Source organism: Pelodiscus sinensis, chromosome 1, assembly GCF_052426305.1.
Source record: "Pelodiscus sinensis isolate ZL-2025 chromosome 1, ASM5242630v1, whole genome shotgun sequence".
Classification (NCBI taxonomy): domain Eukaryota; kingdom Metazoa; phylum Chordata; order Testudines; family Trionychidae; genus Pelodiscus; species Pelodiscus sinensis.
In genome coordinates this window covers 11495550-11510359 of record NC_143052.1, presented here as the reverse complement: position 1 = coordinate 11510359, position 14810 = coordinate 11495550, and the positions used below count along the sequence as shown (strand labels likewise).

Here is a 14810-nt window from a genome sequence, read left to right as displayed (position 1 = left end):
TGGGCCAAAACGTACTTGAGGTGAGGACGCTCCGCAAGTTTTTGCACAAAATGGCTGTTTTTGCACAAAACCCCTGTAGTGTAGACGTTGCCTATATGTCTTGGTTCAATCTGTGAAGAGGCTTCCCATGGGCACTGCACAGGATGAATGAGGCCTATGTCCTTGACTGTACATAGGGAGCCATCGTGTCCTTTGCGTAACCTTTCCCCGCTATGTAAACCCTTGATAAAACCCCCCAACTGGCCTAATGCTCACAAAGGGTCTCTAGTACTCTCCATCTCACAGGCTTTTTATGAGGCTGTTTGTTCGCACCTCATATTCAAGGCTGGTATGCCGCGAAGAAATGCCACAGGGACAGGCGGTTTGGCTTTTAGTGTCGCTGGTGCTAATGGGTAAACACTTCAATTCCCACAGGAGACCCGGCCGCAGATGTCTGAGTTCACAGTGAGATCCACAATCATCTCCCGCTATGCCTTCACCACTGTTTCCTGCACCATGGTGAACAGAGGGTCAGAGGCCAAAGAAGCCACCTTTGAGATGCAGATCCCAGCCGCGGCCTTTATCTCCAACTTCACCATGTACGTGGTGCTTTGGCTTCTCCGTGACTCTTGGCCCCTTCTTGTCGCGTTGCTGGATGAGAGGGTGTGTGGTGAGCATGTCCCCCTGGCTCCCCTCTTTGGCCCTGCTGGGCCCAGGCTGGGCCCTGAGTCCAGGAGCTCCAGAGGGTTACCGATACCACAGAAGAGCAGGGCCCCAAGTTTGTATTTGACTCCCTGGTGCTGAAGGCCTGCTGGGAGGCCTGGTTCTGACAGGCACCCCCAAATTGGAACCTCCTCTCCAGAGCCCGCCAGAGTGGCTGGAAAGCCTTGGAGAACAGGCTTTTTTGGGGATAGTAACAGGCACGGTTGCCAGGTGTCCAGTATTGACCCAGACAGTCCGGTTTTTTTGCTTCCTGTCTGGTAAAAAAATTCAGAAAATACCCGGCACCTAAAATGTCCGGTATTTTCTGATTTTTTCCCGGCCAGGAGGCAAAAATCCCGGGTGCTTACCTGGTTCTGCAGGGAGCTGTCTAGCCTGGACCAGGAAGACAAGATAGTGGACAGTCGCTGGCAACCTGTTAGGGTCGAAAAGCCTCAAAAGCATTTCTTAAAGGGGCCATGCTGGTTTTTTAAAATTAAAAAAAAATGTTGGCTTTCTTGCTTAATAACTCTCGGGGTCCTTTTTTGGTTTTTTTGCTCAACAACTTTGGTCTTCCCCTTTTTTTCTCAAAGAATTTTTTCCCCGGTGTTTTTTTCTTTTTTTTGGGGGGGGGGAGGGGAGAGTCGGTATTTTTGGTTAAACCATCTGGCAACCCTTGTAACAGAATGGTTTGCCCCAGGACTGGAGAGCTTGGGACTAAGCCAGCCATAAGGATGAGCCATACCTGGGTCGAATCAGGTGCCCCCAGGATAAGAAAAAAGAGCAGGAAATTGTAGTCAAGGGAGGAAACCCAGACATTGCTCTGAGGCTTGTAGGTACTGCAGGGTGCCAGAAAGCTCCTGCAGTACGCTGAGTCAGCGGGGAAAAAAGCCGAGGAAGCAGAAGAGAGGAGAGGAAGCTGTCCAGGCAAGCAGGCATGGGCCAAACCCTGTCTGAGTAGGGAAGCGGCTGTACAGGCCAGCTGGGGTGAAGACTGTAAGTTTCACTTTTGTGTTATTTTGGAGCAAGAAAACATTGGCTTGAGCGCCTGTGTGTATCTGCGAGCTAAATACCCGGACCCTTTGGGGGGATTGTTTGAATCCCCTTTGAAATCTGAGGCCTTAAAAGGCCCTGGAGAGGGGAGGACTTGGTAGGATGCCGCAGGGTGACTTTTGTCTAGTGGGGCACTTTGGAGGCTGCCTGAGTTACAGGGAGACTTCTGATCCTTCCGGGTGGGCTGCAGGTACCATGAGAAACCGCCTGTTCTGCTGCTTGGCCCCAGCTGGGTTGACGTTGAGGGGGTATTCTAAGGCACGTTGCTTCCTTGGTATCCATTGTCCTGGGACCCGTTCCTAGTGAGAAACATTTCCTTAGGTCTGGAACTAAAAGTCTTTAAATCATGATGTGAGGACTTCAGTGACTCAGCCAGAGGTTAGGGTCTATTAGAGGAGGGAGTGAGGTTCTGTGGCCTGCCTTGGATAAGTGGCCAGACTAGAGGATCCCTTCTGACTTTAAAAGTCTACGAGGTGGAAGTCTGTTTGCAAGCAACAGCAATGCAGAGATGCAGACACGCTGAGATCCACGCACGGTATGTTGCCACGGTTAAAATGCTGTAGGTAGGTGTCCCTTGTTAATAGCTTTGTCCCCTACTTTCCAGAACGGTTGCCCTTTATTCGCTTGGAATGACATGCAGCACTTCAGAAAAGAGATGGCAACTGTGACGTTTGGGGCTATCCAGACCGTTAAGGTCTTCCGTCACTGCCTGCCTGATAACTTGGCCTTGGTGCTACAGCTCAGAGCTCTGACGCCATAGGCAACCTACAAGCATACAGGTCTTACACTTGGCTGGCTTTCATGGAGCAATAACTCCACAGATGGCTCTTTTAGTGGAGGCCCAGCACAAAAACATGCCCAAGCATGGTCACTGCGCTAGGGCGAGCCCCACACCCGGATTTGTCTGCAGCTCTATAAGACTGACATCTCTTAACCCTGCAGGATCATTGGAGACAGGATTTACCATGGGGAAGTCACTGCGAAAGAAAAGAAACCCAGCAACAGGGACAAGGAGAGGGGCAATAAACATTCTAGCTCCGCAGATAGTGGGTGAGTATTGTTCTCTCTGGCTATCATTTTAGGCAGAGTTCTGAGGTTACCTCTTAATACCAGTAAAAGGTATTTACTTTTTTCTAGTGTGTGGTCGCGATTTCTTTGGGATAGAGCCTGAGATATATCTGGTCTGACTGAGGGACTTGTATGATTCCCACTACCATGAGAGCTGAACATCTCACAACACCCCTTGGAGGCAGCACTGTGCTGTTATTCCCATTTTACAGATGGGAACCAAAATATAAGACACAGTGACTTGCCCAAGGTCACATAGGAAGTATGTGGCAGAGCAGGTACTTGACATTGGTTCTCATGCGTCCCAGCCTAGTTTTCTAACATCGGATCACCCTTCCTCTCCCTCTGAGCTCTGTACTGCCTTCCTTTTTTTATGCATCTGCCATGCTCCTGTCTAAGAATAGTAATAAGAGCCTTTCAAAATCTCTGCTTTAATGGGAACCTCTTGAGTATTTCTGTGGCCAGTCATAAAATCATAGAATCAAAGAATCGAGTCCAACTCCCTGCTAAAAGCAGGACTAACCCCAACTAAATCATCCCAGCCAGGGCTTTGTCAAGCCAGGACTTAAAAACCTCTACGGATGGAGATTCTACCACCTCCCTAGGTAACTCATTCCAGTGCTTCACCATCCTCCTAAGGAAATAGTTTTTCCTAATATCCAACCTAGACTCCCCCACTGCAATTTGAGTCCACTGCTCCTCGTTCTGCCATCTGTCACCACTGAGAACAGCCTCTCTCCATCCTCTTTGGAACTCCCTTCAGGTAGTTGAAGGCTGCTATCAAATTCCCCCTCACTCTTCTCTTTTGTAGACTAAATAAACTCAAATTCTTCAGCCTCTCCTCATAAGTCATGTGCTCCAGCCCCCTAATCATTTTCGTTGCCCCCTGCTGGACTCTCTCCAATGTGTCCACATCCTGTCTGTAATGGGAGGCCCAGGATTACATGCAGTCCTTGGTTTCTCATTTAACGGGGAACACTAGCTGCTGACACAAGAGACCCAGCGTCAGGAAACCATTAACTTGAGGGTGTGGAGACATCCTGATGTAAAAACAGCGTGTGAAGGTCTCTTTGAATTTCCCTTGCAGGGAGAATGGAGCCGAGACTTTCAAAGCCTCTGGCACCATTCCAAGCAAGACCCACGGCATCTTCCTGCTGCATTATGAAGAGCTCTTGCAGAGGCGTCTGGGGAAGTACGAGTACACGGTCAGCGTCCGGCCCCAGCAGCTCGTGGGAAGGTTACGAGTGGAGGTGAACATCCTCGAGAACTCTGGCATCATTTCTCTGGAGGTGCCACCGCTCCAGAACAGCAAGCAGAAAGGCAGCAAGAAAGTCACAGGTGAATAGAGTTTGTGGCCTACAGCTATGACTGCATCCCTACTTGTGAACTGGGCGGGGCCCATGCATAACACCCACAGACCCAGGTCATTAGCAGCGAGGCTCAAATTTGGAGCCTGATGCCTGAGTCTCTATGATCTGGGCTAATTGACACCTTTTTCTTAGCCATGCCTGGAGCAGGGTTGTCAATCTTTAGCTGGTCTAGGAACCACTAGTAGGAGACAGAGTGCCACTACAAGCAGGCATGGCTGACAGGGATGGGATGGAAGATCTATAGCTGTGGTTTTCAATCTTTTTTCTCATGACCCAGTTGAAGAAAATGGTTGGTGCCTGTGACTCAACATCATGGGTGTGTCGACTACAGGGTTTTGTCGACCAAAGTAGACTTTTGTCGACAAAACTATACCTATGTCTACCGCCGAGTTCTGTTGACATAACGTCAACAGAACTCGGCAGTTTTGTCGACGGCGGTAAACCTCATTCTACACTGTCCTTTGCGTCTACACTCTCATGTCGACAAAGCGGCTTGCTTTGTCGACAGAACTGGATGTCGTCTAGACGCTCTTTGTCGACAGAAGCTTTGTCGACAGTATCTGTTGACAAAGTCTCTGTTGACAAAAGCCTGTAGTCCAGATGTAGCCAATGTAACTAGAGTGTGTGCTCCAGGATGAGGCTGAGGATGAGCGCTTTGGGGTTTAGGAGCGGGCTTTGCAGGGGCGGGAGGGGTCAGGGCTGAGGTAGGAGGGGCTTACCTTGAGTAGCTCCTACGCAGCGGTGCAGTGGGGGTGCTAAGGCAGCTTCCTGCCTCCCCTGGCACTGCAGACCATGCTGCACCCCAGAAGCAGCCAGCAGCAGGGTCCCAGCCAATGGGAGTGTGGCGCTAGTGCTCAGGGCAGGGGCAGGGCCCAGTGTGCTCTCTTTCCTCCTCCCCGTGGATCCGGGCCTGCTGCTGGCTGCTTTTGGGGTGCAGCGCAGTTTGAGGTGCCATGCCAGGTAGGTAGCTGCTTTTCCACCTCCACTGCTCACCTGATCCCCCTGCAGCCTGACATTCCACCCACCACTGGATCACAACCCACAGTTTAAAAACTGCTGGGCTACAGGGACATACCCAGCTACCAATAGTGTTGATTGCTCAAAGACTACATTCTTCTCTCAAACTCATCATAAATCAGTGCCCCAGTGTTGCACGAGGTGCCACTGAGCTGCGGAGGAAGCCACCTCTTGATGGAGTCCTACACCTCCGACCTGGACTCTACAGAGCTAGGAGAGACCAGAGGACACATCTCACAAGATAGGGAGCAGCCTGGCCCTATTACAGGGCAGGGTTTGTATTTCGGTGCCATTCCCTTTAGAAACGTCATTCCTCACTTCCCCTCCAACCCATTGCGGTGCAGTGTGGCTGGCACATTCCACCCCAGAGGTGGCTGCAGTTCAGTGCGAGGTGGCTGCTTTCTGCATTTCGACTCCCTAACTCTTTGGCACTGACAGGACAGTCTCCTGCGTTGACAGGGTGGGGATGCAACATAAGCGCAGTGACTATAGAATCATAGAACCCTAGAATGGGAAGGGATCTCAAGAGGTGATCAAGTCCAGTCCTCTGCCCTCATGGCAAGACCAAGAACTATCTAGATCAGTGTTTCTCAACCTTTTTTTATAAAGTACCCCTTTTTCAAAAAAACATTATAAGCACCCCCAGTACCTACAGTTTCCAGACACACACATTTTTTTCTACCATTGCAACACATTTGTTTAAACAAGTTGGCTGTGTCTACACTGGGCCACTTATTCTGGAAAAGCAGCCGCTTTTCTGGAATAACTTGCCAGCTGTCTACACTGGCCCCTTGAATTTCCGGAAAAGCACTGACGATCTACTGTAAAATTGTCAGTGTTTTTCTGGAAAAACTATGCTGCTCCCGTTTGGGCAAAAGTCCTTTTCCAGAAAAACTGTTCTGGAAAAGGGCCAGTGTAGACAGCACAGTAGTCTTTTCCGCAAAAAAGCCCCGATCGCAAAAATGACGATCGGGGCTTTTTTGCGGAAAAGTGTGTCTACATTGGCCATGGACGCTTTTCCGGAAAAAGTGCTTTTCCAGAAAAGCATCCTGCCAATGTAGACGCGCTTTTTCCGGAAATACTTATAACGGAAAACTGTTCTGTTTTAAGCATTTCCGGAAAATCATGCCAGTGTAGACGTAGCCGTTAATCGTAGCCAGGAGGGCAATGAAATTTTTGGGTGTTAAAATTACAAAAATAATAAAGCGCTGGAAAATTTAAAACCAAAATTCAGTTTCCTCCAAATTTCAGTTGTGTTGATGTCCCCCCCAGACTTCTCTCGAGTACCCCAAGGGTAATCGCACCACTGGTTGAGAAACACAGATCTAGATCATCCCTGCTAGATGTTTAGGCTATTAAGGCTTTTCAGAAGCTATCATGGTGGGAATTCAGCCTACCTCCAGACGTCCCTGGCTTCTGCGGCTTTCAGCCAGCATAGTCCTACGGGCGTGTCTAAACAGACAAAGACAACTTGGATCCTGCTGAAATTAGGGCTTGATCCAAAGCCCATTGAAGTCAGTGGAAGTCTTTCCAATGACTTGCATGGGATTTGAATCAGGTGGGATGTCCAGCATCTGAAAAGCCTCCTTCCGGGCTCCGGATCTCCTGGGAACTGCTGAAGTCACTTGTGTTTCCATCCAGGCGCGCCAAAGCCGACAGGAAATCCTGCCTTTCAGAACACAGGAAATGTCCCTCTTTTGTCAAAGCAGCAGAGAGCAGGTGTAATGTTGGGGGAGGGGAATCTAACATGTCCCAGAGATGGCTTTCCCTCTGTGGAAACTATTGGTTCTTTGCCCTTGGGCCGTATGGGCCATACGATGCAGCAACTCAGCCATTAGCCAAACCTCCAGGATAATCCCAAGTGAGTGAGAGTCTTGAACTAGGATATGAGCCTGAAAAATCATGGTCCATACCAGACCACAGCCTCCACTGGCATCTCCTACCAGGAGTGGGTGTGGTCTGAGGGATCCTCGCTCATTGCCCACAAAACTCCCAGTTGTAGATATCCAGCTGCCCTGATTGGCTCAGACTCAATACTGCAGCCAGAAGGAAGCATGGGAAGTTGTCTGAAAAACTAGGTGAATCCCTGGCTCCTTTGGAGCCTTCCTGTTTGTCTGACTCCTGAGCGCTGCTTTGTTCCTCATTCCCACCTTCCTGTCTCTTTACTGGTCCCTGCTCTCCTGCGTTATTCCAAATCCTGGCTCCTCTACTCCACGCTTGGCTACTCCCTCTGCCTCTGCCTCTTGGCTTGATTCCTGGCTTTGGCTCTGACCCTTGGCTCAATCCCCGGCTCTGTCTCTGTGGCTGACCTGAATCCTGAATCTGACCACTAAGACTGAGCGACTCTGTCCCAGTAGGGTCAGATCTGCAGCGGGTGCAAATCGAGGTGGCTCCAGTCGTGGTGCTGCAATGATCCAGGGGGGGACCCCAAGCCTTAGGGGCCAGATCTAGGCAAGCCCGGGGCTGCATCCAGCCCCTAGGCCTTAGTTTCCTCACTCCTGATTTATACTATCTGAGGCGCTGGCCTTTATATGACTAAGCAAAGCATTCGCAGCCAGAATAGATGTATAATGATAAAGATGATCAGTCTCCGGGATGTCGTTTAGAAGAGGCGAGGAAAGATGTTTCCCCTTGGGGCAGCATTGCATGGTCAGCTGAATTTCTGGTGTTAAGCTTTCCTCCAAATCATCTGGCATCGAGCAAGGCCAGAGACAGGATACCTGGGCAGACACACCCTCTGTCTGTTCCAGCACACATGGGCCTGCAGTTCACAATGACACATGGAAAAACGCAGCATTGGGGAGGCCTACCCAAATGTGAATCTGCGGGCCCTGAACATTCTTTGCTACCTAGCAAGGCGTTGAAAAGCTGGACCCATCCAGGTCTCTTGTTATAAAAGTCTTCTCAAGCTATTGAAGCCTTTGTGAAGGAGCTATCACTTTCAATGTCATGACCAGAGGAAGGGACTGCAACCCATGGATCCTGGATTTTATTCATATACAGGTTGAACCTCTATTAACCAGGACTCTCTGGACTGGCAACCTCCGTGGTCCAGCATGGATGTTGCAGGACCAGAGAGTCCTGGTGAAGGGCTGGTGGTGAGGCTTCCTGCGGGGCTGGGAAGCCCAGCGCGAGGTAGCTGGGAGGGATCCATCTTTTGGCCAGTAGCAAAGCCAGGGCAGGGAGGGGATGGTGGCAGGGGGAACAGGAAGACCTCCCCTGGTTTGGCAAAATCCCTCATCTGGGACCAGTTAGATTCAGAGGGTGCCAGACCAGGGAGGTCCAACCTGTATCTGCTACTTGCTCACTTCTGTGGTCGCTAGGGGTGTGTCTAGACTACATGCCTCCTTCGACGGAGGCATGTAGATTAGCCAGATCGGAAGAGGGAAATGAAGCCGCGATTAAAATAATCGCGGCTTCATTTAAATTTAAATGGCTGCCCCGATCTGCCGATCAGCTGTTTGTCGGCAGATCGGGGGAGTCTGGACGCGATGCCCCGACAAAGAAGCCTTTCTTCATCGACACAGGTAAGCCTCGTGAAACCAGGCTTACCTGTGTCGATGAAGAAAGGCTTCTTTGTCGGCGCATCGCGTCCAGACTCCCCCGATCTGCCGACAAACAGCTGATCGGCAGATCGGGGCAGCCATTTAAATTTAAATGAAGCCGCGATTATTTTAATCGCGGCTTCATTTCCCTCTTCCGATCTGGCTAATCTACATGCCTCCGTCGAAGGAGGCATGTAGTCTAGACACACCCTAGGTTGTCACCCTGATTCATTCTGAATGGCACCTCACTCCGCCAGTGGCAATATTGAAACCAGTAGTGCTTTTTTTTGTAAAAAGAAGGTGCTGGTACTTCAGGGGAAAAGTTGTCGAGCAAGAAAAAAAACGGCAGTGGGGCCAGCATTGCCCTTTTAAGACACGTGACCCAGCCGGTTGTCTTCATTACAGAGGTACCGATACGCTCTGTTGTTTCCAGGTAAGCTCTGACTGGAGATGCTGGTGTAACCACCACCAGGCAGTTTTGAACCTGGGATTTCTGAAGCAGAGTATAGGAGCCTCTACTCTGAGCTAAAAGCCAGTTGGCTCCCAGCCTCTGCTGTAGAGGTCTCTTGGTCTTAACTGTTGCTGTGGTCTAGGTTCCACTTGCATTGCTTAGTAACCACCCTAGGGCTATGTCTACACTCACGGCTTCTTGTGCAAATACAGCCGTTCTTGTGCAAGAATCTGCAGAGCATCCACACTGCCCGCCTGCTCTTGTGCAAGTAAATTTACAGTACGGCATGGTAAGAGGGGGCTCCTTGCACAAGAGTTACGCTCTTTTTTAACAGGTGTAAGCCCTCTTGTGCAGGAGCTCTTGTGCAAGAGGGCAGTGTGGACGCTCAGCAGGGATTTCTTGCGCAAGAAAGCCCTATGGCTAAAATGGCCATCAGAGCTTTCTTGCGCAAGAAAGTGTCCACACTGCCATGGGTGCTCTTGCGCAAAAGCACAGCTCGCACATGGCAGTGTGGACGTTTTCTTGCGCACGAGTTCTTGCACAAGAACACTTGCGCAAGATGTTCTTGCGCAAGAAGCCACGAGTGTAGACCTAGCCTAGGTGTGTGGGTTACATTGGCACTGCGTACTGGACAGTACCATCACAAAAAAAGCACTAGGAAACCAGTAAGACTTCCCCAGGGTGAGATGCTGCTCAGTGTAAAGATGGGACCATCTGGACCTCTCTGGATTTGAGAAAATCATGTGAGCTCTCTAAAATGGCTATCATGAGGACTGCAGTATTTCTTCCATAGATGCTGAAAAAATGCTTTAAGATCCATGAACGAAAGGCCAACTCTGCAGGATAAATGCAGACGAGGGCAACATTGTCAGAAGCACCCAAGTCCCATTTTCAAAAGTGACGTAGGCTTCCAAGTCATGTAGGTGCTTTCTGAACCTTTTGCCCTGAGACCCACGGGTTCCTGGTTTAGTCCCAGGGGTTCAAATTGCCTTAGCTTGCAAACTAAAAGGAAGCTTCCAACTCCCCCCAACTCCCAAATGCTGACCCGGAAGGTCTAGCTTGGGGTCTGAAATCAAGCTGGGTTCTTTCTGCCTCTGAAGCCATTGCCAGATATATTTGTCTGGGTATTTAACATTTGTGAATGAAATGCCTGCTTGCTGTGGCAATAGCCACTATCAACACAAACAAAATGAATGAACATTTTTTCAGACAGATCTAGCAATCCAAACCTATCAGGCTATCATCACGTCAGGGATTAACCTCAGAAGTCCCTGAAGTCTCGAATGCATCTCCAGGATGCATTAGGAAAAGTCAGCTGTCACTTGGCTAGATGTGCACTGGCTCTGTAGTTCCAGCTATAACAAGATCCTGGTGTGCCCATAAAGCATTTAAAGTGGAATGCAGATGGGACTTAAAGACACGCGGAGAGGACGTGCACCTTGTGAAGGAAGGACCACACTCTGACACTTGTGAAAAAGCACAACAGGTGTTGTTGTTGCGGGGACAGTGGTAGATGTCTGGCTAGAGATCTGAACCACAAAGGTTCGCCTCAGCCCCAGACGTCTCCACAGTTTGGGTGCATCTGCACAGCACCCTTACCTTGAAATAGCTTATTTTGAAATGATAAAACTCTGTTCCGACAAGTCCATAACCCTTATGGAATAGTGCGAAAATCTATTTCGAAATAATGGGCGCATTTAAAGGCGCGGAATTAAAGACAGTATCCCGAAATAGCCCCGCTGTCTAGACTTAGCCTTTGATACAGGGTCTAGGTTGGGTTTGTTACAGAGAACCCTTTTGGGGTTCTGATGAAATAACAAAGGATGAAATAACAAATAACAAATATCAGATAACAAATAACAAAGGATGAATATAGGCAAGCAACACGGGAATGCAGGGGCAAGATTAGAAAGGCAAAGGCACAAAATGAGATCAAACTAGCTACAGGCATAAAGGGAAACAAGAAGACCTTTTATAAATACATTAAAAGCAAGAGGAAGACCAAGGACAGGGTAGGTCCACTACTTAGTGAGGAGGGAGAAGCAGTAACAGGAAACTTGGAAATGGCGGAGATGCTCAATGACTTCTTTGTTTTGGTCTTCACCGAGAAGTCTGGAGGTGTGCCTAACGTAGTGAATACAAGCAGAGAGAGGGTAAGTTTAGAAGATAGGATACACAAAGAACAAGTTAAAAATCACTTAGGAAAGTTAGATGTCAGCAAGTCACCAGGTCCTGATGAAATGCATCCCAGGATACTCAAGGAGCTGATAGAGGAGGTATCTGAGCCTTTAGCTATGATTTTTGAAAAATCATGGCAGACAGGGGAGATTCCAGAAGACTGGAAAAGGGCAAATATTGTGCCCATCTATAAAAAGGGGAATAAGAACAACCCAGGAAACTACAGACCGGTCAGTTTAAGTCTGTCCCAGGGAAGATAATGGAGAAGGTAATTAAGGAAATCATATGCAAACACTTGGAAGGTCATAAAGTGATAGGGAATAGCCAGCATGGGTTTGTGAAGAACAAGTCATGCCAAACTAATCTGATAGCTTTCTTTGATAGGATAACGAGTCTTGTGGATAAGGGAGAAGCAGTGGATGTCATATACCTAGACTTTAGTAAGGCATTTGATACGGTCTCGCATGATATTCTTATTGATAAACTAGGCAAATATAACTTAGATAGGGCCACGATAAGGTGGGTGCATAATTGGCTGGATAACCGTAGTCAGAGAGTTGTTGTTAATGGTGCTAAATCCTGCTGGAAAGGAATAACAAGTGGAGTTCCGCAAGGGTCTGTTTTGGGACCCGTACTGTTCAATATCTTCATCAATGATGTAGATATTGGGATAGAGAGTACGCTTATTAAGTTTGCAGATGATACCAAACTGGGTGGGGTTGCAACTTCTTTGGAGGATAGGGACATAATTCAAAATGACCTTAGCAAGTTAGAGAAATGGTCAGAGGTAAACAGGATGAGGTTTAATAAAGAGAAATGCAAGGTGCTCCACTTAGGAAGGAACAATCAGTTCCATACATACAAGATGGGAAGCGACTGTCTAGGAAGGAGCATGGCGGAAAGGGATCTAAGGGTCATAGTGGACCACAAGTTGAATATGAGTCAACAGTGTGATGCTGTTGCAAAAAAAGCAAATATGATTCTAGGTTGTATCAACAGGTGTGTTGTAAGCAAAACTCGTGAAGTCATTCTGCCGCTCTACTCTGCACTAGTTAGGCCTCAGCTGGAGTACTGTGTCCAGTTCTGGGTGCCACATTTCAAGAAAGATGTGGAGAAATTGGAAAGGGTACAGAGAAGAGCGACAAGAATCATTAAAGGTTTAGAGAACATGACCTATGAAGCCAGGCTTCATCAACTGGGCTTGTTTAGTTTGGAAAAAAGAAGATTAAGGGGGGACATGATAGCGGTTTTCAAATATCTAAAAGGGTGTCACAAGGAGGAAGGAGAAAATTTGTTCCTCTTGGTTACTGAGGACAGGACAAGGAGTAATGGGCTTAAAGTACAGCAGGGGAGGTTTAGATTGGACATTAGGAAAAAAATTCTAACTGTCAGGGTGGTCAAATATTGGAATAAATTGCCAAGGGAGGTGGTGGAATCTCCCTCTCTGGAGATATTTAAGAACAGGTTAGATAGACATCTGTCAGGGATGGTGTAGACGGAGCTTGGTCCTGCCTTGAGGGCGGGGGGCTGGACTCGATGACCTCTCGAGGTCCCTTCCAGTCCTATTATTCTATGATTCTATGATTCTATGAGGCTGCTTTTCTGACAAAGCTAAGCCAAGTGTCTGTAGCCTGTTTCCTTTGTAAGCAGGGTCACAGATGCATGAACCAGCCAGGTTTATGGTTTTTCCCAAAAGGAAGCCGCAGGGCGCACGAATTTTGGAAAATGATTTCCGGAGCTGGTCAGGTGTCTGCTCCCTTTCTACTACTGTAACACAGATAAAACAGTGCAGAGGAAGCAGAGGCCAGGAATTCCCACTCTTTCAGATGACTTCAAAACGTAGACACTTTCCATGTTGACATCTAACCCCAGAATTCCCCGTTCCTTTGGCACTGAGCCTAGGTCTACTCAACACCTGGCACCCTTCTCTCCCTATGAAGCAGTGTGGTGAGAACGTTTTTCCTGTCACGTACAGTATCTCCACATTCCCAGGCAACACCAGACCCTGTGGTAGTTACTCCTGTTTCTCTTCCATTTTACAGCTGGTGCTCAAAGCCCCATCTTGCAAGGGGATTTTTATGTTCCCCTTTTTCATTCCACCTCCCTGGAAGTTCCCATTTTAAAGCTCAGGGTGAACTCGTGGTTGGAGTTCTGGATCTGGGCTCTCCCAAATTCTGATCAAGTCTGAATTTGGCTTCACCTTTGCACTGCATTGCTTGGCACTTCACTTGGTAACATCAAATGAAGACACGTTAAGAGGTCAATTTGAACAGAGCATGGTTTTGCTTTTGTCAGCCTTGTTTGCACTGACGGTGGAATTCTAAGAAGAAATCTAAAAATTTGCCCTTGTTCCTGGGATCATTGTGGGCATGAATCAGACAGGTAGAGGCTCCAGCATTTGGATCATGCAAGCTGTTTGTTCTGCAGGTCAAATTAAAAGGGAGGTCTGTGCCCTTTTGGATGTTTACTCATATATATAAACTATGTCTTTCCCCTGTTGGCCACTAGTTCAAATGGAAGCAAGGCAGGAAGAAGCAGGCAGTATGTGCTATCTGGCTATTTGGTAAAATTAGCTTTATGTCCATTTTATTCAACAAGTCTCCACATCACAACTAGCCCTAACTAGTTTGTTGGAGTTCGCAGTGGAAAGGGCCGAGAATTGACTGGGCAGAATCAGAGCCACTTTCTCAACCAGTCCTGTCAGTGACTCTGTAGATGACCTTGGCAAAGTCACCTAGCCCCTCTCTCCAGACCTTACTATGAGCTGTATAAGGAGAATATCCCTTACCCATCTTTGCAAAGTGCTTTGAGGTGACACAAGGTGCTAGACAATTGCAAAGTTCTACCTATCACTCCTTGATCTCAACACACTTCACAAAAGTGATTAGGAGTCATTACCCTTGTTTAGCAGATGGGCAAATTGAGGCTTGGGGAGGCTACAGGACACTCCTGGCAAAGCTGGAGCTAGAGTCCCTATCCATAGATTCCCTGTGTGAATTGATATGCATTCAGGTCAGAGCGCCCTGAATTTCCTCTTTGAGTGAAGCCTGTAGAAGAAGCTTGAACAGTCACTGCCTGTGCTATATGATGTGGACAAGGAGGGTGCTTCCATTTCCAGATCACGTGGAATGTTTTACTAACCCTGAAGAAGGAGTAGAGAGGTTGTTTCACCTCTGTATTTAGCATCAGTCTGATCACTGCTGAAATACTATGTCCCGTTCTGGTGCCCACAGTGGGCACCAGAAGAATTGGAGAGGGTTCCAGGGAAAGCCAGGAGGACAGACCTTATAGCGATAGACTCACAGAACTCAATTTCTTCAGCTTAACAAAAAGAAGATGACTTGACGACCATCCACGAAGTATCTGCATGGGGAGCCCCACTTCCTAGCACATTGCCCATGCCAGCCCTTTTAACTGCTTCTATTTAAAGGGCTCGCACCTTCCCTGCAG

The 14810-nt window shown here is 48.3% G+C and overlaps 1 protein-coding gene across 1 annotated transcript in view; it reads left to right on the top strand.

The window, feature by feature from the left end:
* The window catches only part of ITIH5 (inter-alpha-trypsin inhibitor heavy chain 5), a 68400-nt gene that overhangs the window by 11363 nt on the left and 42227 nt on the right, over positions 1-14810 (top strand). Inside the window, exons 3-5 of the mRNA XM_006130631.5 lie at positions 415-578; positions 2674-2781; positions 3887-4137. Of these exons, the coding sequence (XP_006130693.3) occupies positions 415-578; positions 2674-2781; positions 3887-4137 (523 nt within the window). The remainder of the gene's footprint in view (positions 1-414; positions 579-2673; positions 2782-3886; positions 4138-14810) is intronic.